The following is a 23406-nucleotide window of genomic DNA, read 5'->3' as shown; positions in this document are numbered from 1 at the left end:
CAAGCTCATTTCGGAACATACTATATCCACCTGCTAGGTGGGGGGGGATGACTCCGCCCCCTTTGAAGCTCTCCAAAAGCAGCTTGTTTTTGGCAATATTCTAAGGCAGATTCCGCCCGTTGACCTTGGGCAATTATCGCTTATTAATACTGTTGCTGTGTTGATGTTGCTATATTATTGTGTTTATGGATTTTTGTGCGTTTCGCTCAATTCCTGTTTCTCGGCCACTTGTTCTGTTCTTCCATGTTCGATTTTGGCGCACGCCAAAAGTCGTTCATTAGCAATTATCGGCATTAGAAACTATTTTATTAAATTAATTATTTTAAAGCTCACACGTGTTGATTTTTGTGTGAAAATTCTAGCAAATAATTTCTACATGAAAACCACAAAACATGAACTTTGGTTTTAACTTTATTCTGTTACAGAAAAATTTACAGTCTGGGGAGAACCTAGAGGGAAAAATCCTTGAACTCTTTGAATTATCATACAGACCTTAAAATGCAAATAATATTAAATGAAATGGAACAAAAGGAAGGTGCAATACGAAAGCTGGCGACTTTTAAAGTAACCTTGTTATTTACAAAAATTGGAATTAAAGTAATTTATACGAGTGTATGCAATTTGTATACCCTTCCAGGGTATTATAATTTCAGTCAGAAGGTAGTAAATTGTAAAGGAGTCATTTCCGACCCTATAAATCATATATATTATTGATCAGAATCACCAGGCGAATCTTTCTAGACATATTTGGGGGAATTTTTTTTTTTCAAATTTTTCAAAATTTTATAAGGGGTTACATCGTTAAAATTCTTAAAAATTGACAAAAATTTTGATTTTTTAGAATTAAAAATTTAGTTTGCAGATATGTTAACCTGCTAAAAACTAGCACAGAAAATCTTTCCAAATTGAATTTCAAGATTTTTTGACTTAGTTATGATATTTTTAAAATTAAAATTTCCCTTACCCTTCCTAATAAATTGTATTTCCTTTTTTAAACGACTATTTTGTAGACCTCTCTTTTTATATTTCAAATATGACTTCTCTAAGAATTATTTATATTTAATTTATTTTTAAAATAAAATCTATTGTTAGTTTTTAATAAAAAATATAACTTTCTCTTAGAAATATTTTTTTTAAATTTATTTTTCACATAATATATATTTTTCCTTAGCTGAGAAACTCATAAACCCCATTTTCCCTTAGGGCTTGATGGGTATTGGCGTGTGTAATTTTACAATCAGTTCAAATTCAAGGGTTACACACGGTCGCCACCAATTTGCATGGCATGTGCAGAGGCGTTGCCCATAAAAAATAAAATTAAAAAAATATATAAATGCACTAGATTGATGGTAAATATATATATTTGCATCAGGGCTTTCTTAATCAATGGAAATGTCATGGAAATAAAAGTGCATATTGATATGCAAGCTTTTTGCATTCCTGCGGGACTGATCTGATCTACGTATGTACCTCTCTCTCTTTCTACCGCCCGCTTTCCATCTCTTTCTGGGGCGATGTTCCCTCCCGTTTTTTGCCCTGTGCATTGTGAGTTATTTGCGTCGCCGTCGTCGTTTTCGAGTTTACCGGCCTGTCGCGTTTTCAAGGACGTCGCGCTTTGTTTTGTTATTGTCTGGAGTAACTCTGTACCTTATATAAAAAATAAAAAAATATCTACAAAAAATAAGCAGTAACAATAGCAACCAGCGAAAGTGCATTGAAATCAAAGTCAAGCAATGGCTGGGTATTTTCAATATATTTATTTATTGCTTATTTTTTAATAATATTTCCTTTTAATCTTGTTTTTTGTTTTTCTATTTATTTAGAATTTGCACGCAAACGGATTTATTTGCCAAAATATTTTTTAAATAACAGATCGCAAAACACAAACAAGGTGAAGGTCAGACAGGAAAGTCCCCAAAAACGAATTTCTATTTATCTAATTAACAAAATTAAAATAAACAAATGCCGCTCAGAATATTAAGCGATAATTTGGCAAACACTTAGACACTCGCAGGCCCAACAGAGACTCGAAAACAGCTTTGAAAGGAGGAGAAGTAGGGAACGAAATGAAGCTCAAAATTCGGGTTTATGGTCAAGGTCAAGGACGCGTCATGACAACCAGAAAATAAAGAAAAACTAAAGGCGAGTACAATGAATAAGCAAGGCAAAGTGAAATAAAATCAAACTGATTATGAGGCAGACTGTCAAAATGTCTAACGTGAAAGGGAAAAGAGAAGAAAGCAATGGGGGATTTGTGGGATACTCTTTTTTTTATATTGTGAGATATTTTTATATATTTTTATAATAAATTAAAGGTTTAATTATTATTTATTTTCATATATAACAAAAATTACTTGGCCACCTGAAGCTTTAATAGGAATAAGTTAGTTCAAAAACCAAGATTCTTAAGTTAAAATAATAATTTCTAATCAATTTGTTACCGATTTCAAAGTAGATATTAAATACCTGTTTCCGAATTTTTAATTTAAACATTTTTTTTATATTAAATGATCTCGATTTTCAATTTAGCAGTAAGAATATAAATAATTGAGCACAAATAGCTTAAAAGGCAGAGCTTAATATTGACTTAAAAAGACAAATAAATATTTATTAAATTAATTACAAAAATTAAATATCCGAAATAACAAAATTCTTACCTTTTATGTCACAAAATGTATCTCATTTTATATATTTAGATTAAATCTCTCTGTAATAAAAGAGCATTCCTAGGTCATTGTGCCACAAAAATTACATGCATCATGGCTATATCATTGATCGGCGAACTTGACATTTTCCAGATCAAATCACCCAAGATCGTGTGAGAAGTATCTGAAGAATCAATTTTAGGCTCTATTAATCACGGCGACAAGGCGGGACAGAGACAGAGCTCAGCTCACAGCATCTGATGTTCCGTTCGAATCGAAATCACAGCCAAGTCATAGTCATAAAATAAAAGATCTGAATAATCAACGCTGGGGGCTCGCTCGTGCTTTTAATTAATGAGCTGAACTTGGACTGCGGTGAGTAGTTTTTGCTTTTGTATTTTTTATTTACTTTGCTTTTGTCATTTACTGTCTGTCCATGGCAAAGCGGAAGCCGAAATAGCTTGACCAGCTATCGTTTATCGCTATCGTTTATCGGCGTACTACGGGGCGTATGGAGGGGCGCTTAATTGAAAGTGCAGACAGCCTCCGAGTAAAGAGCAAATTCTAAAATAAAATCCAGCAGCGAGACACAGTAAAACGGCATTAAAATGTATACAAAAGAAATAACAAATAAAGCAAAAATCAGCAGCAAGCCAGCAAAGAGCACAAACAAAAAGCCAAAGGCAGAAAACAACAAAAAATCAAACACGAAACGTTGTTCAAGGTTAGGTTATCACGTTGCCAAGATCAAGGTTACATTTTTTTCTCTCCTCCTCTTTTTTTTTTTGAATTTGTTTTTGTTGTACTTTTTTTGTGAGACGGACGTTTGTCGGTTGGTAGGTGTGTGTGTGTGCGAGTGTGTATTGTGTGTGCGTCCGTTGCCGTGCCAGACAGAACGTCGATAAATTTGCGAACCTGCAAAGAGCTTCTGAAATATAACAAAAAAAACTGGCTCAGATGAAAGTAATAATTATAATTTGAAGCTGCTCCTTGATAGGCCCTTAATCTGGGGAATACTTAAGATTAAGGCATACCTTATAGAGTCTATAATATAAACATATCCCAAGTTTATCATATGGGCATAAAATATTTATTTGAAATTTTGTACTTAACTTTTAAAGGTATTTATTTAACTAATAATATAACTAACAGAGTAACTCATTTCTTATTACTTGTCCAAATTAGTTATGTTTGTTTATTTTATCTTATTTTTTTTTCATATTATAAAATGATCGATAAATATCGATTTAAAACCCCTAAAATGCTTATATTTCAGCTCTTTTTGGTTCCATATCTTTTTCAAAAAACTTCTGAATGCCAAATGTCATGTATTTTCTAAACCTTTATAAAAATCTGAATTAAATAAAAAAAAAAATTAAAAAAAAAATTTTTTATCTCAATTTTTGAAAATTTTATAAGGGGTTACATCATTAAAATTTGCAAAATTTCGAAAAAAGTCTAATGTTTTTGATTATTAAATGTAATAAGCTGATATATTAAGCAAGTAAAAACTCGCATAAAAAACGTTTCCGATTTGAAATTAATGCATTTTCAGCTAAGTTATGATCACTTTTTCACTTTGATTTGTCAAGAAAAATGATCTTAAAATGAAAATTTTGATACCTATCGAAGAAAATGATCCCTCTAAATAAATTATTATAAACTTAAAAACCAAACAGTTATTACCTATTATATATAATGCTAAGATGCCCAGATAATAATCCATTAAATTAGCTAAGCTCAAGTCCTAATGTGTTTATCCCCCAAAACGTATTTGGCAAATTAAATCCCCGATATTAGATCACTTAGCGTTATTTGCTGATTCTGTTGACGCTTTTTGGAGGGGCTAATAAATAATTTTCGCCACTTGGATTGTGATTAATTGGCCCGGATTGATGTTGAGGAAGTTAAGGAAGTTTCGGCAGCGATCGATCGATGACATCTGAAACTAAGGCTGTCACTTGTCATTGGGGGCGGCCGAGGGAAAATCGAAATCCGAATCGTAAATCGGATGAACAAATAAGCAAACTTGAAATCGGAAGTGACGGTTTATAACGGTGTCTCGTGCATATCCATATGAATGAATGGCAAAAAAAAAAGCAAACGAAAGAGAATCGCCGAGATATGCGAAGGAAAACTGGTTCCGATCGGTTTCGGATCGGCCGTGATTCGTTTATGCGGGCGACTGTCGAAAGCTTCTTTCGGAGTTTCAGTTTGGTTTTCCAATTCCGTTCAAGTTCAAGCGCCCAACCCAAATCCGTCGGAGATCTCAGATGGACATAAAGACCGAAAGACCTAAGGTCAGTCGTTGCCGGTGGAGACGGAATGAGACTGTTTAGCAACGCCCAGATCCAAATATTGACGCTCTAAATACCCGCAGAGACCGAGAGCCCGGCCCGAGCTCCGAGCCCTCGCAGTGCGGAAAAACCTTCGGTGGCGCGACACCTTGACTTCAATTTTTGGTGTGCCGCTGTTTGCCTGCCTGCCTGCCTTTAGATTTTTTTTTGTTGTTTTAGGTTTATGGTTGTTGCTGTGCTCTGTGGCAGCTCGTTTTCTTCCGTGGAGCCACCAAAAACTTGACCCAATTCTCCTAAAGCGCTCACCATTGTCTGGCATAAAAGTGCCTTCGATGCGTGTGTGTGACCCTGACCCAAGTCTGGAATGGGATGGGAGGAGGCTTTACTGGGTTTAATAGGGTATGTTTCTGGTTAACCATATTTTTAAATACAGTATAGATATGGTATTCTTTATGATTTATAGTATATCTGCAAGAAGGTTTACTTAAAACAATCAGGAATCCCCGATCAACCTCCCTAGATAGGAACTATCCCTTTAATCTCCTCTCCCTTACCCCAAAGTCTTTGATTCTTCAACACTAATTAATTTCCTTATCTTTTTCATCCCCCCAAACAAAATAAAGTAATAAAAAGTCTAATTTCCCGTCTGATCTTCTGGTCAGATTTTTGCTATCTCAGCGCTAGGCTTCCAGTTGAGATCAACAAACTGATGCCGTTCATTCCACCCAACGACTTGACACAACTCCGACTGGAAGCTGGCCATGTTTATTGTTATTTTATTATAACCGCCAAGTGGCCGATAAGGAGCCGATGAAATGGCAAAAAAAAAAGAAGAAAAACCCTCGGCAGTAAACACAAATCTGCAGGCTAACCGACATGTAAACAAAGTGTGACTGGCAGAACCCTCGGGGAAGTCAATGGACCAACTCCTTGGGGGAATTGCCTGGAAATCTATTTCTATTTATGGGAACTGATGGGATGATGGGTTCATCGACTGCAATCTGCATAGCCAAGAGGAGTTCTTCGATCTGCATTCTCTGGTCTTCGATCTGGGCGTGTCTGTCCCTGTAATTTGCCAGCATAATTCCCATCTCTCTGCGGGCAGAGAAACGTGCAGCGCATTTGCAATGAACTCAGGCTGTTGAAATGCTGAGTTGTTTTCATAACTCATCGCAAAAGCCGTCGTAAATCAATCCCCGAAAAAAAAGAATGCCCCCCAGAGGACACAGAGATGAGCTCTTGGGGAGTTTCAGAGGGAAAGGAGGGTATGGTATCCTCCACGATTCGTGCCAAGGCCATGTGTCTCATGTCTCACCGCTGAGATTGCAAAAGAAATTGCTTGAAAAATGGTATATTAAAAAATGTCTTAGGTTATTTTAAATTTTAAGTTAATTTTAAGTCAAGAAGTAAGTTTTTAAAGATTTTCTGATTTATTATAATTATTTTAGAATTAATTTAAAACTAGATTGTTACGTTTTTTGATATTTAAAAACCTTTAATACAAAATCATGATGCTAAGCTTGCTTAAACTATCATTTAAGACTTTTTAAGTGTTCTGAAATTTAAGATTTTCTCTGTAAATTAAATTTTAAAATTCCTCCGTAAAGCTATATACACCAGATTCAAATTACAGAGGCGTTCTGAGGTCTGACCACAAGTCCTTAACGCACTTTAAGCCATCAAGGACAACTTGATTGAGTCGCCGGCATCGCCAACGTATTTCCGGCAGACTTTTTGTCTTTTGCTCTGCACTTATTAGCCGCTTCCTCTGCAGCAAAAAAAAACCTCAAAAAATACATAAAAAATAAATTAAAGAAATCTGATGCACAGACAAAAGAAAGATCGTGGAAAATCAAAGGAGCAGAGCAGCTGGCAGACCCTGAACTTTGTCGCTGACGCTGGCATTGCAATTCCCCATATTTTGTTCCCAGATTCCCTTTATTTCTTTGTCGCCGCTGCACTTGAGAGTTTGCTTTGGTCCCCGGGAACTCTTTATTCTTTATTCTGTTTTTTATAATTTTTTTCTTTTATTTTTTTTATGTTGCCTTGAATCGAGTGAGTGAACCAATGATTAAATGCATTACCAGGGAGGAGAGCCAGACGTGATTCAGAGAGGCTTTTATTTTATGTTAATTATGTCTTAAAAAATGTGACTTTTAAGATTTTTGGAATATATTTTTAGTATAAAAAATATTATTAATTTATTAAATATAATGTTAGGGAACAACATAAATACCTAAAGTTTTATAAGAGTGTTTTCTAAATGAAAAGGAAATAAAAATGATAATAAAATATATTAAAAGAAGTTCTGAAGAAGTTAATAAATATTAATATATATTATTTATCTTTAGAACTTTTTTATATATTTTTTTTAATCAGTTTGAAGGTTCCAAGAATCGTGTCATGCATTAAGGTTCCCCTAGGGATCTGGAATACAGCACCCTTGAACCGCTCATTGACCGCTTAATTAGGTCGTTTAAGTACTTTGTTTCGTCATGATCGCGAGTGCCGACTTCCTCTGACCAGAGATCCCTCTTCCATCCTCCTCCTTCTTTCTATATAAAGAGTACAATGCCCGGGTCCCATCGGAATCTCGATGGTCTTTCCATCGGTCTATGACCTGACACGAGCGTCAACATTTTTAATTGTGCTCTCTGCATATCATTTGATATTAAATATATGCCCATGCGGTACAAAGAACTCGTTAATGTGCACATACTATATACATATAAGCTTTGTATAGCGTCAGGGAGTGATTCCTTGTGGCCTTTTTGTTTGCCTCTGATTAATTTCAGACCGATGATTAAGTCCCCTTGCCTATATGACACATAGAGAGGAGCAAACTTTGTACGAAACGACTTTTCATACTCTATTCCAGGGAAGAGGGGACTTGGCAAAGAGGCTTTGCTGTCGTCTAGGGCAACCAGATGTGTTACGGATGTGTTGAGGTTTTTCCAGGGGGTTGACTCACACCCTTATCTCCATGACTTGAAAAGGCAAAGAAGCAATTGAAACCCATTTGGGCTTTACTTTTGTTGAGACTTAATGCCTTTTCAAAAGTCATAAGTAGCTTGAAAAATAAATACAACAGCGAATGGGGGGGATGTCAAGTTATAAATAAAAAATTATCATAAATTTGGGCATGTTGTGGATTCTTATAACTAATTGAATTTCTAACAAAAAATAAGTCCTTAAATGGGTTTTTGAATTTTAATGCCAAGAGCTGTGGGTTTGGAATTTTTAATAAATATTTAATATCTGAGAAATCAGTTTTAGAAACTCTTAAGAATAAGTAAGACTAAACGTGGTTTTTAAAGAACCTTTCCTTAACCTCCAAGCCTTTAAATTACCCCAAATCCCCTCCAGCTGACCCTAAGGGGCATTGGAATTTCCCCAAGTTCACCCAAGTTCTTCCCCCAGAAGTGGCGCTTAACTAATTTGATTCATTCTTATTACGCAGTCAGAGCTCGACTGCACTTGACCCTCGGCAATTTGCGTCAATGTCAACGCCCAACGCCCCAAGACTCACGCCCCTTGTCCCACCCTCAACGCCCATGTTCCCACCCCGAAAAAGGGGCGTTGGGCTGGACAATTACCGTTGTGCGGGGCAACGATTGCGACGATTGCCGGCTGCAGCAACGACCTTGAACAACATCCAGCGGCAAACGAATGACCTTTCAGTGCAGCGAACCTCCCTCTCCCCCTCCCCCCTGGCTGGGGTTTCTATCCAAACGAATCTGTTACTAAAAATAAGCTCGTTGGCAAAAGCTCACCGGCTGAAGGTCAAAAACCCCACCCGGCAAAAGGGGCACATGCAATGGCCGCGTGCGCAAGTTCAAGTGCAAGGACTGCTGCACCACCACCCCCCCCGCCACAGTCACCCACTCGGCATTCTCAGTGACCTTGCCAAGTCGCACACCTCGCTGCATTGACGTACCGGCCACGGTCACGGCCATGGCCATTATAGCTGAGAGGGCTTAGTGATGACAGCTTTTGGGTTCTACAAAGTTATAGATAAATATTCAAACTAAATGTGAAATAAACCTGCAAATTACTTGTAAAGAAAAATATTTAAAAAATATATTGAATAATTTATATATTTATAGTTATAAAAAAATTAGTTTTCATTCTCCGATGGGCTAGAAATTAGCCAAAAGCCCACCCATGTTTGTGTTTGCCGTGTGGGTGTCGTCGTCCCCAAAGTCCCCATGGTCACTACTCGAGCTGCTCATCAAGTCTGCCGGCCACCCACCGCCCACCACATTGGCGCCCCCGTCTTACATCATCTCCTCCCTGGGTTTTCTAATGGAATTCTGAGCCGGCCGGCGGCTTTGGGAAAACTTTCTCATGGTCATCGCGGCGCGCAAACTATTTTTAAGCATTTCTTCTACCCATTTTCCCGCCTCCACCTGTGGTTATCAACGTCACGCGGCCAACTTGGGCAATTTATTTGATTTTAATTGAAACTTAACGGAATTTTCTGGGAAAACTTGGCTGAATGAATGGTTGGAGTTGTTCTACAGGGAGTTTTGGTGTGCGGTGAGGTGGTGGCATGACAAATAGCTTGCAACTTTGGGGATTAATTGGTAAAGGAGTTGTTTTTCATAAATTAAAGGGGATTTTTTTATTATTTAATGGGGTTAATTTTCTGCAATTTTACTTACACACATATGTATATCTATTATTAATTTTTAGCAATTAATTTAACATCTTAATTGATCTTAACAGCCTGTTTTCAAAAACAAAACGAGATTTTGAACATTTACACTGAGCACAAAATTGATACATTGGAACTAAAACAAAAATGTTGAAAAAGGAAACGTAGCTTTTTATATCGAAAAATAGATAAATTAGCTACGAAATGAAAATGTGTCTCTTTGTCATCCCAGACTAGGGGTATTCCCCCTAGATTTAGGGGAGAAGCACTTTTAGTGGGAAAGATTAGGGGTTTTTTTTAAACTTGTACTAATGTACTATATTTTAAAAAAGTATTGTACATTTCATGATTTACCCAACAATTGCAATCTTTTTGTGGACAAAGAGGTTTACAAAACCGAATTTTTAAAAGATTTTCTCAATGCATACATATGTACAAATGTATTTACATATGTATATATTTATTTCGTAAAAAAAAACCCCATATATATGTATGTACATACATATGTACATACATATGTAGTCTTTTTCTTTTTCACGCACCAGCAAAAAATACTGCAATACATCATTTTGTCTGAAAAGTGTACTTCCCCGAAATTATCTCGTACCATACACAAACAATAGATATGAGAAAAACGCTAAACCATTTTTTTTTTAGTATTTATTGGTAAGAATATTTGACTAAAAATAGCTTTTTTATTCTAAAAGTCTCTAAATTAGCTACAAAATGAAAATGTGACTGCACTGATCTAGTGTTCACAATGAAATTTGCTGACAGCAGGCTTTGGGAAACTGATTTAGTTATTCTGCAACTTTTAAAGGGTTCATTTCAAATTTGCTTGATCCAGAGCTAGAAAAAATGTCATCCCATTGTGATATAATAAACCTTCCAATAGAGATTCTGGATATGGTTTACAAGTACATTCCGGATATGAGAGATAAGCTCAATCTGGCAAAATCTCATTGCGTTCTTGGAAAGGCATTCGCCTTTCACGCCGGCAATACTTTTAAGGAAATCGTAATTGAGAGACAAACAATCGAGGATTGGTCAGCTATTTTGTCGCTGTGTGGATCCTCTGTTACCAGCATCACAGCTGAAGATATCAAGTATACCGTGTCTGCGGCCAAGCTGGCCTTCATGCACTGTCCCAACCTGGAAAAGTTTAGCTTTTCCGTTTGCAGCAGTTCCTGGAATCAAATCAAGTCGCTGTTTTTGACACTTCAAAATCTGTCAGACATAGAAATTTGGAATTATGGTTCTGAATATCTTTCTGGTTCTGGTTATGTTTGTGTGGTTGATACGCTGCTGCTAATGCCCAAGCTGAAACACTTTAAGTTATCCGACAACTATCCCGATTGTAAGTATTATAAAGGCGAGAATGTTAAATAAAATCAATTTTTCACAACACTGTATTCCTCTGTAGTGGAAAGATTTGGAGAACTTTTGAATCTGACGAAATTGGCTATAGTGAACTCAATAGAACCCATTGATTTCTTCAGAGTCATCAGATCACTAAAGAACATTGATAGCTTGGAGTTACATTCAGCTGTTGTCCGTATGCCTAAAGATCTTGGTGACGAACAATTGTTGCCGAAAATTGAATTACTTAAACTTAGTTATGCGACCTTCCGCACGCCGCTGCCTTACCTGCCGAGTCTAAAACATTTAACCGTTAGCTTCGGTTCCGACAATACAATCACCGATGTTTTTGGAGAATCGGTCTTCAGTTATGGCAAGACCTTGGAGTCACTGGATATTTCTAGAATTATCGTTTCTTTCATAAAAAATGATACAATCGGGGTAATAATGAATCTAAAGGCTCTTAAGAAACTCGACTTCCGTGTGGGTTACAAAGATTGTTTGTATGATCTACGCCAATTGGAGAACCTGGAGGTGTTAAACTTGCATCTTTCAAATATAACTAATCGAGGAGCCATTATGGTGATAAAAGGATGCAAAAAATTGCGACATCTTAACATTCGCAAATGCGACCAGGTTAACAGCGATATGGTCAAGGAAGCTGTAACTGCTTTACAGAATTCCCCCCCTAGGTCGGATAAGCCATTTGTACTTATAGTTGGTCCTGACTTCGGAAAGGTGGATAAGGTAAGCTGATTAATATAAAAACTAATAACTAATATACTCTAATTATTTAATTATTTTTTATTTTCAGAGCAATCTGGGTGGAGTTTTGAATATTGAATATGCATAAATTATTCAAAACAAATATAAACTAAAACATTTCAAAAGAAAGAAGCTAACAAAATTACAATAAACATAAATAAAGTTAAGTTGTTTTTAAAAACAATATATATATATGTATGTATGTTTATGAAAGAAATTTGATTGTTTTGACTATACATGTAGGTTTACGGAGTCTCTTCCTAGACGTGACAATCTTCCATTAAGGGGGGGGTAAGGTTAATTCGGTGCAATACGGGCCACTTTTCAAACATTTATTATGGCAAAACGGCTAAAGTTTAGTTAATGAATTAAACACCAAATAATAACACGACATTTGAATAGTTTTTGATAAATTTGGTATTAAAAAATATTTAGAGGTAGAGGAGTTATAGGGAATCTCCCGAGTCGCCTCCAAAAAAAGTTGGTTTGCGGTGTACATCCTAACTGTCCACAAAATCATCCGATCTACAAAAATTATACCTCATTCGGTAAAGGATAAGTGTCCCGAGGTATTCACGAAGAGTTTTTATTTTTAAAATTTTTTGCCGATTTTTTATCAACATTTGAAGTCAAAACCCCGATTTTTGACTCAAAAAATTTGCTAATTTGTTAAATAAAAAATATAATAAAATAAAAAATTAAAAAAAGCTCGACGTTAATACCTGTAGATTTATCTAAAATAGTTTTGTTCCAAATTTCAAACCGATTGGATCAGTAGATTTTGAGTTATCGTGTACACCGATTTTCAAAATGGCATTTTTCAGGAGAGCGCTTTAAACTTTGTGATTCTCATGCATTGAACACCAACCGACCTTCGTTCAACTCCGCATAACTTCGTCAATTTTACTATGCTCGATGTAAAACTTGGACACAATATTCTTAAAATGTTGAACTTTCAAAATAAAAAATAAAAAAAAAATTACGAAAAAAAAAATTAAATACCTTACCCCCCCCTTAACAACTTGTAAACCATCTTTAAGAAATCTTCTGTTCATATCAAAACTTTAAGTGTTAATGTACAGGACTCTTCAACAGTTCCTCTCCCAATGATTTTCACCTGTTAGTATACAACTACAAATTGAAGCCAATAAAGTCGAGAGCTCTCTGATGGCCTTGCCACCTTCTCCCCCAATCTCGGCCACTTAGTTCCAAGAAGACAAGTTAATAAAACAAACTTTGACGACGACACGTGGCTTAATTGCATTAAAGGAATATAACTTTGTTGGCATTTTCCACACCAGATTCACAACGTGCCCCCCGCTCTTACGCTCTCTTCCTTTTTTGACGGTGATAAAAAGCAGCCAAAGCGTCGTCCTTTTGTTGACCTTTAACGATGCCAAAACCTGGGCGAGATGGCTCTGACAAGAGGGGCTGGGCGGAGGGCCCGAGTCAAGCTGCTAAAAGAATCATTTAAAAATCAAATCAAAGTCACGCGCCACAATGTAATCAACAGTCAGGAGGAGGCCTGCAAGAGCAAGGGAGAAGGCTGCAGGGGGAGAGAGGGAGAAGGACTGGGAGGTCCAAGGTCAAATGTCAGGCTGGCAGCAGGTGCGTAAGAAAGGTCCAGCAGCCCTCAACAATAAGCATCTCCACGCGCCGCAAAGTATGCAAAGATATCGGCGGCCGGGGGTAAGCCACGTGTGCGTGTGTGGGTGGCAGGAAGAGAGATAGAGAATAGCAGAGAATGGGAGAAAGAGAAGAGAGGCTTTAACCTTGAACTTCACCGTTGCCAAGGCAAAAGCTTTGTGACGCCTGCAGCCGCCATCTCTGTCTCTCCTTTCTTCTCCCTCTCCCACCTTTCATCTTTCTCTGTGTCCTTTTGAGCTTTTACGCTAACCTTGCCTGAAAAGTCCTTGAGCGTAATGTAATGTGAGTGGAAAGTTTTCACAGGCCTCCTCCAGTACGATTATGGATGGGGCAACCCCCTGGAAAAGCTACCAAAGAGAACGTTGACTCTCTCCCTTAAGGGGAGTGGCTTGGGCGAAAGCTTCGCTTGGGTTGACTGTACTTCCCTGGCATTGGGGAGCTTTTGCCTTGGCATTGCACGCTTTTGAACTTTTACCTCGACGCCTCTCTGTGTTCCTCTCTTTGCGAAGGTCGCGCGCGGCAAGTTTGTTGCCATTTTCCGTGGGTGGCTATGAGGTGGCTGGCAAAGCTTCTTTCGCTGTTGCGCATTTCCAAAGTTCGTCACTTGCCATGGTCCTCTTAGCCTCCTTCTACCAACCGGGCTCACACAAATTCAATTTGCATTTTGAAATAATTTTCTTTGGGCCCACGCACACACACTTTTCCTGGAAATGGTAGCTCCCCAGAACTATAGCATACTTATCAGCAAGGGGTTTGGCAGGCTATTAGGAGACTTTTCGCATACATTTTCTTGGGGAATTTTATCCCCATTAATAAATCTTTTTTGAGTTACTAAGTCGAAGTTCTATAAATAAAATTATTAAAAGTCATTTAAAATGTTTATTTAATTAAGAAGCTATTTTTATAATATTTTTAGGGAGAATGGGAGTGGGAGTTCGTTGAATAAATATTAGTTTAGAAATGGAGTTACCTTTTAGGTAGGGAAACCATAACATAAATTATTAAATATAAGGGTAGGCATTAGTTCTTAACTCCGCAATAAACCATCCTTATTTTATTTTTCCACACCTCATTTACGATATATTTTTTATAGAATTTTTTCAACTTAATGTACATAGTCTTCTTGTTTCTTCAAGTCATTATTAACCGATGTTTTGTAGAAGGGCTGTTTTGTGAATTAACTTTTACAAAATGCTGGAAAACTTGTTCAACGTGACTGGAAAGAAAAGGAAGAGAAACCTCCTCTCTTGTGGCCAACCGGATCCTGGACAAAAGAAAACTTCCGGGCACAGGTCAAAGTCAGGCACGAGGCTATTTATAGACCTTTTCCCACCCAACAGCCCGATGATATCTTTCAGCCCACTAGCCCGCTTTTATTTGCACTTGTCAACTTGTTTACTGCCCCGTGCTGGAAGTTTCTAATTATTACGAAAGCCGAACCACAAATTTCTTGTCACGCAAAAGGAAAAGCGCAACCTTGACCAGGCGTAACCTTGGTGGAGAGGGTTTAACTGCCACGAACTAGTTTGGGTTAGTTTACTAGGTCTTAGCTATTAGCGGGAAATTTTTGTGATATCAAAAGGAAAGTTTGGTATTTTTTGAGGGTTAAATTAATTTTTGTATATTTTCTTAAACCATACAAGACTATGTTTTATATATTTTTGACTTATTAGGGCTATATTTTTTTTGTATTTTTGATTTGATTTTGTTTTTGTGAATTTACTTGGCCAAGTGATTACTCCCCTCAAACCCCTTATTAATGTCAAATTATCCGAGACTTCGATTTCTGGCTAAAGGGTTGCTCACCCATAAATCTGCCATTTTGTGGACTCTCTCCAGTTGGATAACACTCGGTGCCAGGAGGAATCGTTAGCCAAGCACCAAGACAAACATTTACATAAGACAATGGGATGTGGTCTTAGCTTTCGCCTCCTTCTTGGCTCTCAGCTCTTGGGTAAAAGTTCGCCCGCATTTGGCAAGTATTATTTTTGGAAATTTGAACTTATTATCGATTCAATGTCAAGTGTTTGCCCTGAACTTCTGGCGCACTTGAGTGGATTCCGATTCGGATGCCTGCCCACCCAAGTCGCCTCATTTTCCAGCTTCCGTTCTGGCCGTGTGGTTCACCTCACTTCCAACACGTGTCCTGGGGTGGATGCTTCCGCATCCTGATGGTGGTGGTGGTGATGGTGGGGCATGGAATGGCAGCGGTACTGGGTTCAGATTTTTGGATGCTGCGCAGTTTGTTGTTGGTCCCCCCAAACTCTCTCACTCACTCTCTCCCTGCTGAGCCCAATCTTTCGCCGCCTGCTCAACTTCAAGGTTAACTGCCTCGCGCTCGCTCCTCCTGTTCGCTCTTCTCCTTGCCCAACTTTTTGGGGCTTGTGCGGGCGCCACGTTGTCCTGGCGGAAGCATTATGTAATCTACTCCTAGTCCCTGCTCCTTGTTCTCTTTCTACTGCTGCTTTTCCTGCTTTCCTGTTGGCTCCTTGGGTTCGTTCAACTCGCGCTGCGGTCATAAATCTCTTGGATGGGACATCCTGCTGGGTCAATGACTGCGAGTTCGTTGCCTGGAAGTGTTCATACCCTTACACTCATATCATGATTTTTCCATTTTCCACTCCCTATTTCACTATACTTTTCCCCGCCAATGATTACATTCTGGCGTGTGGCTTGTCCCCATTCCCTGGCCTGCCATTAAATTGATGAATTAGCGTTTACATATTGACCAGAGTTTTCCGAAAAAAACAAACCACCCACTCACTTTCATTTCCATTAAAATTATCTCTGACTGAACGAGAAGGAGCTGCTATCATTATTATTTCTGTGTTGTATGTATATTTATGTAAATTTAAGTAACTTTATCCGGATTCTTGGAATTTCACAATGGCGGTTGCCTAAGCTAAGGTTGTGACCTTTGCAATGACAGGGTATTGTCTTTAAATGGAAATGAGGCTGAAAAGTTAAGCTCTAGAAATATGTTTAGATTTCTTAAGAATTAAGTGAAATTTCGAGAAGAATTTAATATATATTTAAGGTAAAACTTAATCACCAATTAGTAAATATCATTACACTTTCCTAATCTAATTTCCACTTTAACTTCTCTGACTACAATTAATTTCCTTTAATTACAAAAAATCCCATAAATCATTAGCAATGCTATTTTTACCGTAAAACCCATAAATGCGTTGTATTTATTGGAATAGCTATATTTACACCTGCTTTCCTAACCAAAAACCCCCACAGAAGCAATTTACATTTAACCAAGACAAAGAATATATGTATACATTTCCAAAACTAAACAAAAAGCAAAACAAACTTAGAACAGAACAATAAGAACAAAGGCCCCTGGCAGTGAAATTTCAATGTCAAAACTAAAACTAAACTATAGCCTCCATTAGCAGGCGGATAGATTGGTTAGATGCCCAACCCCCCGAAAGGTCAGGGTGAGCCTAAAGTGGTGGAAATATCACAACAAATAGAAATTGAAACAAAGTCTTTAGCTAAATGTTTACAGAAGGCATTGAGCCGCATGGAAACGATGGGTGGAATACCGCGCAATCAATGACCACACCCCACCCCACAGCCCCCCTGCTAATTGCGCCTCAATTGTGTGGGCAACACCACCCCCTCCCCACCGCTTTTGGAATAGTTTTGGGTCATTTGCCTGACCCGTGAACACCAACGACCGCCGCATGGCATTCTCAGCAGTTCTCGGTGCGTCATCATTAGCACAGCAATTGTCTCACTTTTGGGGCGGACATTGGGCATTGGTCATTGCTCTGTCCCCCACCCCAGAACTAGTACCAGAACCCCCTCCTTTTCCGTCACCCATGTGGCCACTTCCACTACCCAAAGCTTTGTCAGCTATTTTTCGCTGAACTTGAAACCTCGTCATGCATTCAAGACGTGCAATGTGGGCTTGATATAATCATTGTTGTGAGTGATTCTTAAGTCTGAATTGAGTTAATTTTTTGTTTTAAGAGAGAGTGTATAATACTGATCTTTAATTAGGAATATTTTTAAAATATTTTTTAACACAGATGTCATAGTAGTTTTAAAGTAAATGAGTAAAATGTACTGGATATATAACATTCTTGATGTGAAAATAAGTAATAAGATGTACATATTTACTTATTAATTTTTTTATTAATATTTACATTAATTGTTTAATTTTTTAAACGAATAAAAAGTCTGCTACGTAGATTTATCAATAATATTACTTTTTTTTTACCCGTTTTCTTCCAGGAAAACCCCTAGAAATATATATCTAAGGCTGCTCCTGTATACATAAGCCATTTCATTGTTATTCCCTAATCTCCCTTTGAGCTTTATTTATGCTATATCTTCCCCCGATTCCATATAAACCAGGCTTCCTGGAAATCTGTCCCGTTGACGTTGGCACAATTTGCCATTGGATAATTGCTGAAACCTTGAAAAACGGCGCAGGCAATTACATAAAACTTTTGTTATGACAAAAGTAATGTGAACTTTTGCTTCATTTGCCAGAAATGTAAAAAAATAAACAAAAAAATCATTAAACAAAAAAGGGCCAAGTAAAGTGGAGTAGCTTATAAAAACAAAATAAAAATAGAGACCAAGAAAATGTCTAGTAAACATTTTCACTGGGTTCTTGTCATGCATTCGCCGTGTGGTCTTCCCGTCTTCAGTTTCCCCGGAAAACATTACGAGTTCAAGCTGTCCAGTCCATTGGCCCGTGGGCAGCGTGAGAAAAGTGGAAGCAACTGGTCATAAAATGTGGGTCAACGTCAGCAGGAATATTTGGATTTCAGATTTCAGTTTCATTAGAAACCAGAGAAAGATAAGGCGAACAAGTATTACATACATATGTACGTTTTTCCTGTCCAGAGCAGATGTAGGAATTCTGGTGAATATGTGAGACAGGTAAAGAAACAAGCTTCAAGTTTGAAGATTTTAGTTTTGAAAAGTTGGGTTTTACAGCTCAAGATTGTGAGTTTGTTATAGAAAATTTTAAAAATTAAATGATTACTAACTAAAATCTGTAAAAATAACTTGATTGAGGTTGAAATAAAGAAAACCTTTCAAAATTTATTTTACTTTTGATATATATAAATTATATATAATTTAATCAAAATTCAATATTTATTTTAATTATATGAATAAAATCTTTTAAAATTTATTTTAGTTTTCCAAAAATAATTTCATACAAATACCATACTTATTTTAATAAATATTCTACATTCTCAAGGGTCATTATCCTTTTCAGAAATCTTCCCTTTAGACCTTGAAGTTCATGGCTTGCTAACGGTAATCGCTGTTGGTAACTGGACACCGTATTGCAGTTTTTACCCTTTAAGGGTATTCTTATGTTAGTCAGAAGCTTAAAAAACAAAGAAGGAGTCATTTCCGACCCCATAAATCATATATATTCTTGATCAGCATCAACAGGCAAATCTTTCTAGACTTGTTTGCAGGAAAATTTTTTTTTTTAATTTTTTCAAAATTTGATAAGGGGTTACATCATTAAAATTTTCGGAAAATGGCCAAAATTTTGATTTCTTTAAATTTTTAATTCAGTATGCAGATTTGTTAACCTATTAAAAACTAACAAAAAAAAGCTTTCCGAATTAAATTTAATGGATTTTTTACTGAGTTATGCTCGATTTTCCTATGGCAAAAGGGTATAAAAGCTTTGGCTATCCTTTATTCTCATCAACTCTAATCCTTTTGTCTCCTTGACTCAGGAGCAGCTGCTCTCGTTTGGCAGCCAGTAATTTGATATTAGCCCTTTATCTTGTAGCCGTTCACTGACCTCTTTTGGTAACAACACACAACACCAAACAGTCGGAGGCCAGAGAGTGAAGAAAGTTTTTAGCCCGAAATGCGTCATGGCCCGAAACAAGCTACAAGATGAATGCCCAGAAACTGTTGAGAGTATTTCATAGAAAAATATACCAAATCGATAAAGATCTTCATTAGTCTGGCAGTGACTGGGTGACCCCGATAGGCATTCAAATCTCTCAACTCAACTCCCAACTCTCACTTTTCGCCGGTGAAAATCATTCGAATTCGGTTTAGGCACAGTTCAACAAACCCCGTTGAACTCAATCCGGAGCAATGACACCTACCTCGCTGAGGGCCCTACGATCTGCACTCGAGCTCACTTTCTTTTACGTGCAATATGTCCATCCCTGTTTTTTGGGGGCTAAGGTAAGGGAGGGAGATGGATGGATGGATGAATGGATGTCTTATAGAGCGCTTACCGTTGTTGCAACATTTTTCACTTTCTTTTCGGGGTTGGCCATTTAAATGTGTTTCTTTTGCGATACTCTAACCAAAGAGGGGGTTTAGGGTATTAGATATTTTATATGAAATATATAAATATATATTTATACCCTTGCAGGGTATTATAATTTCAGTCAGAAGTTTGCAACGCAGTGAAGGAGACCTTTCCGACCCTATATATATATTCTTGATCAGCATCAACAGCCGAGTCGATCTAGCCATGTCCGTCTGTCCGTCTGTCCGTCTGTCCATCTGTCCGTCTGTCCGTCTGTCCGTCTGTCTGTTTCTACGCAAACTAGTCCCTCAGTTTTAAAGCTATCTGAATGAAACTTTGCATATAGTCTTCTATATACTCTCACTGCTATATATGTCGGAACGGGCCGGATCGGACGACTATATCATATAGCTGCCATACAAATGTTCGATAAATTTATAGAAAAATAATTATAACTTTGTTGTTTTTAAACATTTGTGCATAATTTTTTAGATATGGCCATTTTATATTATTTCAGAATTTTGGTAAAAATTTGATGAAAATCGGACGACTATATGATATAGCTGCCATAGGAACGATCGGGAAATTAATACAAATAAAATTATAGCTTCGTTGTTTTTCAACGTATTTTGATCTACTCTGAGATATAAGCTTTTTTTATTATTCTAGAATTTTGGTATAAAAATCGGACAACTATATCTTATAGCTGCCATAGAAGCGATCGGTAAATGTAGAGAAAATGTAAAGCTGGGAATGTAAAACTGTAACTGTCAAACTGTAAACATAATAAGTATAGGTAAAATGTAATGAAACTCTGTTTTGTGAGTGTTTTTAGCATTTAAGTCTATAATATAAACATCAAAACCAATCTGCAAGGGTATACAAACTTCGGCGTGCCGAAGTTAGCTTCCGTTCTTGTTTAATTTAATTTTATTATGTTTTATATATATATTTTCATTCTTAGCAACCTAGTTTTCCTGTTAAGTATTAAAGAATAATCTTTCAACCCTTTTTGTAAAATCAAAATATAAATTTAAAACCTCTTAAACAATAAATTAAACTAAAATATATATTAAAAAACAATTTAAGAATAATATTATTATAAAAAACTATTTTAAAATATATATAAAAATATTTAAAAGGCAAAGGGTACCTTTTTGTGTTTCTGGCTAGTTAAATTCCTATGAATATCCCTAAAATTTGTATTATAATTTAATAAACTTTATAAATCCCCTTACAATAAACACAAAAAAGAAGAGTATACAATCTTCGTTCTTGAATACCCCCCTCGCTTGTATCGTTTAGAGCTGGGATCGTTGCTTGTTATAGTTTTCTGATTTGTTTCTCTGCTCGGGGACAGGTAATTGCCGGCAGACACCTACCCAAAAGAGAGTTTGAACTTGCCACTGTTTGACTATGCCCTCGTCGTTCCGTATACCCGAATCTCCCCAAAAAAAAAACAAGAGTCTTTTGCAGAAACCGGGGAAAAGAAAGTGTTGAACTTTCGTTCGACTATGTCTCAATTTCTTCAGAGTTTGGTTTCGTTTATTCGGTATCGTGTTTATTGTGGCAAACATTAAATGGCTTTTAATGGAGAGATGCAAAGATTTGATTTTGGTTGGAAAATGTGTAAAAGGAAAGCGCTGAAAATTGTCTTGGAATTGAAATACCCTCGATTATGATACGGCAGCTGCTAGAACTACTCAATCCTGCGAGTTTATGTGGTTTTAAATGTCGAAAAGTCGGGCGAGGGTCATTAAGAAAGTTAAAGCCGGCTGCTCTGGGTTAATGGTAATCGGAGATCGAGGAGCAAGGAGGGCAACAGGATGTCGAGACATCTTCATTTCCGTATCGCTTTTGCGGTCTTTACGACCAACAGCAGTTGCAGTTTTTTATGCGCTTGCATAAATGCTGTTTTATTTTGTCTTTGCCTGCTGGCTGTTGGCCAAGTTAACATTAACCAACGTGTCACTGCAGTTTCTGGGTCAGCAGCGAGTGAAAGTCCCTGGGAGCCACAAGGTGCAATGTTTTGCATAGCCAGTGAAAGGGGGGCGGGCAGGATGTGGTGAAATTATGTACAGGTAAATCATGTTGCAGTGGCTGCAAATATTATAAATTACTTACATTTAGCAAAAAACAGAACTTGGCTTGCAAAATATAATTGAAATACTGTAATTATTTATATTATTAATAAGAATTATTATTATTCATTATTTTATTCTTACATTGCCTTGGATTCCTTCCATTAAATTGAATTATTTAAATTAATACTTCCCCAAATATCCGCTCTAAATTAGCATTTCCTGCTGAGCGACCTCCTTTCATCCCCCAAGATGCTGGGTTAATTAACCCCTGGAATGAGGAAAATGAAAATACACTTTTACCCAGCATATAACAAATTCTTGGTCTGCTTACTCCGCTCACTCTAAAAAAAAACAACAAAAAGTGAAATGAAATGAAAATAACTCCCAAAGAAACACCAACCACTGACTTCTGGCATAATTAACTCAATTAATGGCAAAGCCAAAAGTCGGCTGAAAAGAAACTTTTCTTTTCTTTTAGCTTCTTTTCTTCGCTTTGCTGCTCCTCTCGCTTTCTGTCCCAGAACTCTAAGCCACTTTCCTCGGCTTCAAACTCTAAACTTGTGGAGTTGCTGCCTAAAAACGAGGTCAAAATTGAAAATTTCACTCTCATTATTGAAATGTCTTTCGATGGCTTTCGTCAATTGTTGTGTCTAACAAATTGTCATTAATAATGATTGGAGATTGGGCTGAAAATAAGACTCAGATCGTGAATAAAGCCATTCAATATGGTTAAAAAAAGTGAAAACCGTTGACAAAACGAAAGAAATTTGAAGAATTGTGGCCGGCAAAATGAGGCAAAAAAAGAAACACTAACAAAAAACAAACCAAGGCAAAAATAATACAAGAAAGAAAGAAATACACTTTCGCTTTTGCTTTCAATTTCATTTCAAACGCTGGCTCTGCCCTCTCTTTCTCTTTCTCCGCATCTGTCTCTTTCCCGCTTCGATTGTCTGTCGCGCATGCGTTGCAACTTAATGCGCGGCACGAGTTTTGAATCGGCTGTTATTTCTTCTCTGGCAAAGGGTACACTGAGAGAAGTTTATAAACTATTGAATTCCTGAAGTTTATAGAAAAGGTATTACTTTGGCAATTTTAGTTGTATGTCTAGAAAGATGGAAAGATAGATAGATAGATGGATACATAGATAGATAGAAAGATAGATAGAAAGTTAGATAGATGGATAGATAGATACATAGATAGATAGATAGACAGACGGATAGATAGATAAATGAATAGTTCGATGATAGGTAAATAGATAGAAAGATAAATAGATAGATAGATAGATAGAACGATAGAACGATAAATATATAGATATAAAGTTATATAGATAGATATATAGATTATAGAAACTAAATGAATAAATAATTCAATAACTAAATAAATAAATAAAAACAGAATTCAATATATTTTTTTTTAATTTCAATCAAGCCTCATTTTTTACCAGTGTTACCCCGGACGTATCTGAATCTATTCGGGACTGCGTGTAATTGATGTTTATTGGACCTGCTGGCCAGTAGAAATGTTAAATCAGTGAGTCTGCCGGAATGGGTCATCGAACTTTAAATATAATTTAAAAGAGAAATTGGTGAGTACAAAATGAAAAACGAACATAAAAATGTTATTTTAAATTACGAAAAACTATGAAAAACAAGACGAGGAAAAATTTATATTTATATCAAAGGTTTCTTAA

General features: G+C 36.8%; 1 protein-coding gene and 1 long non-coding RNA gene across 3 annotated transcripts in view; both read left to right on the top strand.

The window, feature by feature from the left end:
• The first annotated feature begins 2802 nt into the window (after positions 1–2802).
• Positions 2803–23406, top strand: part of LOC138928551 (uncharacterized) — a 29721-nt gene continuing 9117 nt past the window's right edge. Inside the window, exons 1-2 of one of the 2 annotated variants that reach the window (XR_011444969.1) lie at positions 2803–3020; positions 23161–23301. This is a non-coding gene — a long non-coding RNA (uncharacterized lncRNA). Of the gene's footprint in view, positions 3021–17894; positions 18276–23160; positions 23302–23406 lie in introns of those variants that run through there. The other variant, XR_011444970.1, reaches the window with a different exon arrangement.
• LOC108080564 (uncharacterized) lies at positions 10410–11917 on the top strand. The gene is made up of 3 exons (XM_041775396.2): positions 10410–10956; positions 11023–11705; positions 11773–11917. The coding sequence occupies exons 1-3, from the start codon at positions 10458–10460 to the stop codon at positions 11809–11811; spliced, it is 1221 nt and encodes a 406-aa protein (XP_041631330.1). The 5' UTR covers positions 10410–10457; the 3' UTR covers positions 11812–11917.

The sequence above is a fragment of the Drosophila kikkawai genome, chromosome 3L (assembly GCF_030179895.1).
Source record: "Drosophila kikkawai strain 14028-0561.14 chromosome 3L, DkikHiC1v2, whole genome shotgun sequence".
Taxonomy (NCBI): domain Eukaryota; kingdom Metazoa; phylum Arthropoda; class Insecta; order Diptera; family Drosophilidae; genus Drosophila; species Drosophila kikkawai.
The sequence above is the reverse complement of the archived record's forward strand: the minus strand, read 5'-3'. Positions and strand labels throughout refer to the sequence as shown.

Excerpts from the sequence above, each read along its gene's own strand:
- LOC108080564 (XM_041775396.2), top strand. The coding sequence starts at position 10,458 with ATGTCATCCCATTGTGATATAATAAACCTTCCAATAGAGATTCTGGAT. Across the intron at positions 10,957-11,022 it reads ATCCGACAACTATCCCGATT|TGGAAAGATTTGGAGAACTT; the intron begins GTAAGTATTATA and ends ATTCCTCTGTAG. Across the intron at positions 11,706-11,772 it reads ACTTCGGAAAGGTGGATAAG|AGCAATCTGGGTGGAGTTTT; the intron begins GTAAGCTGATTA and ends TTTTATTTTCAG.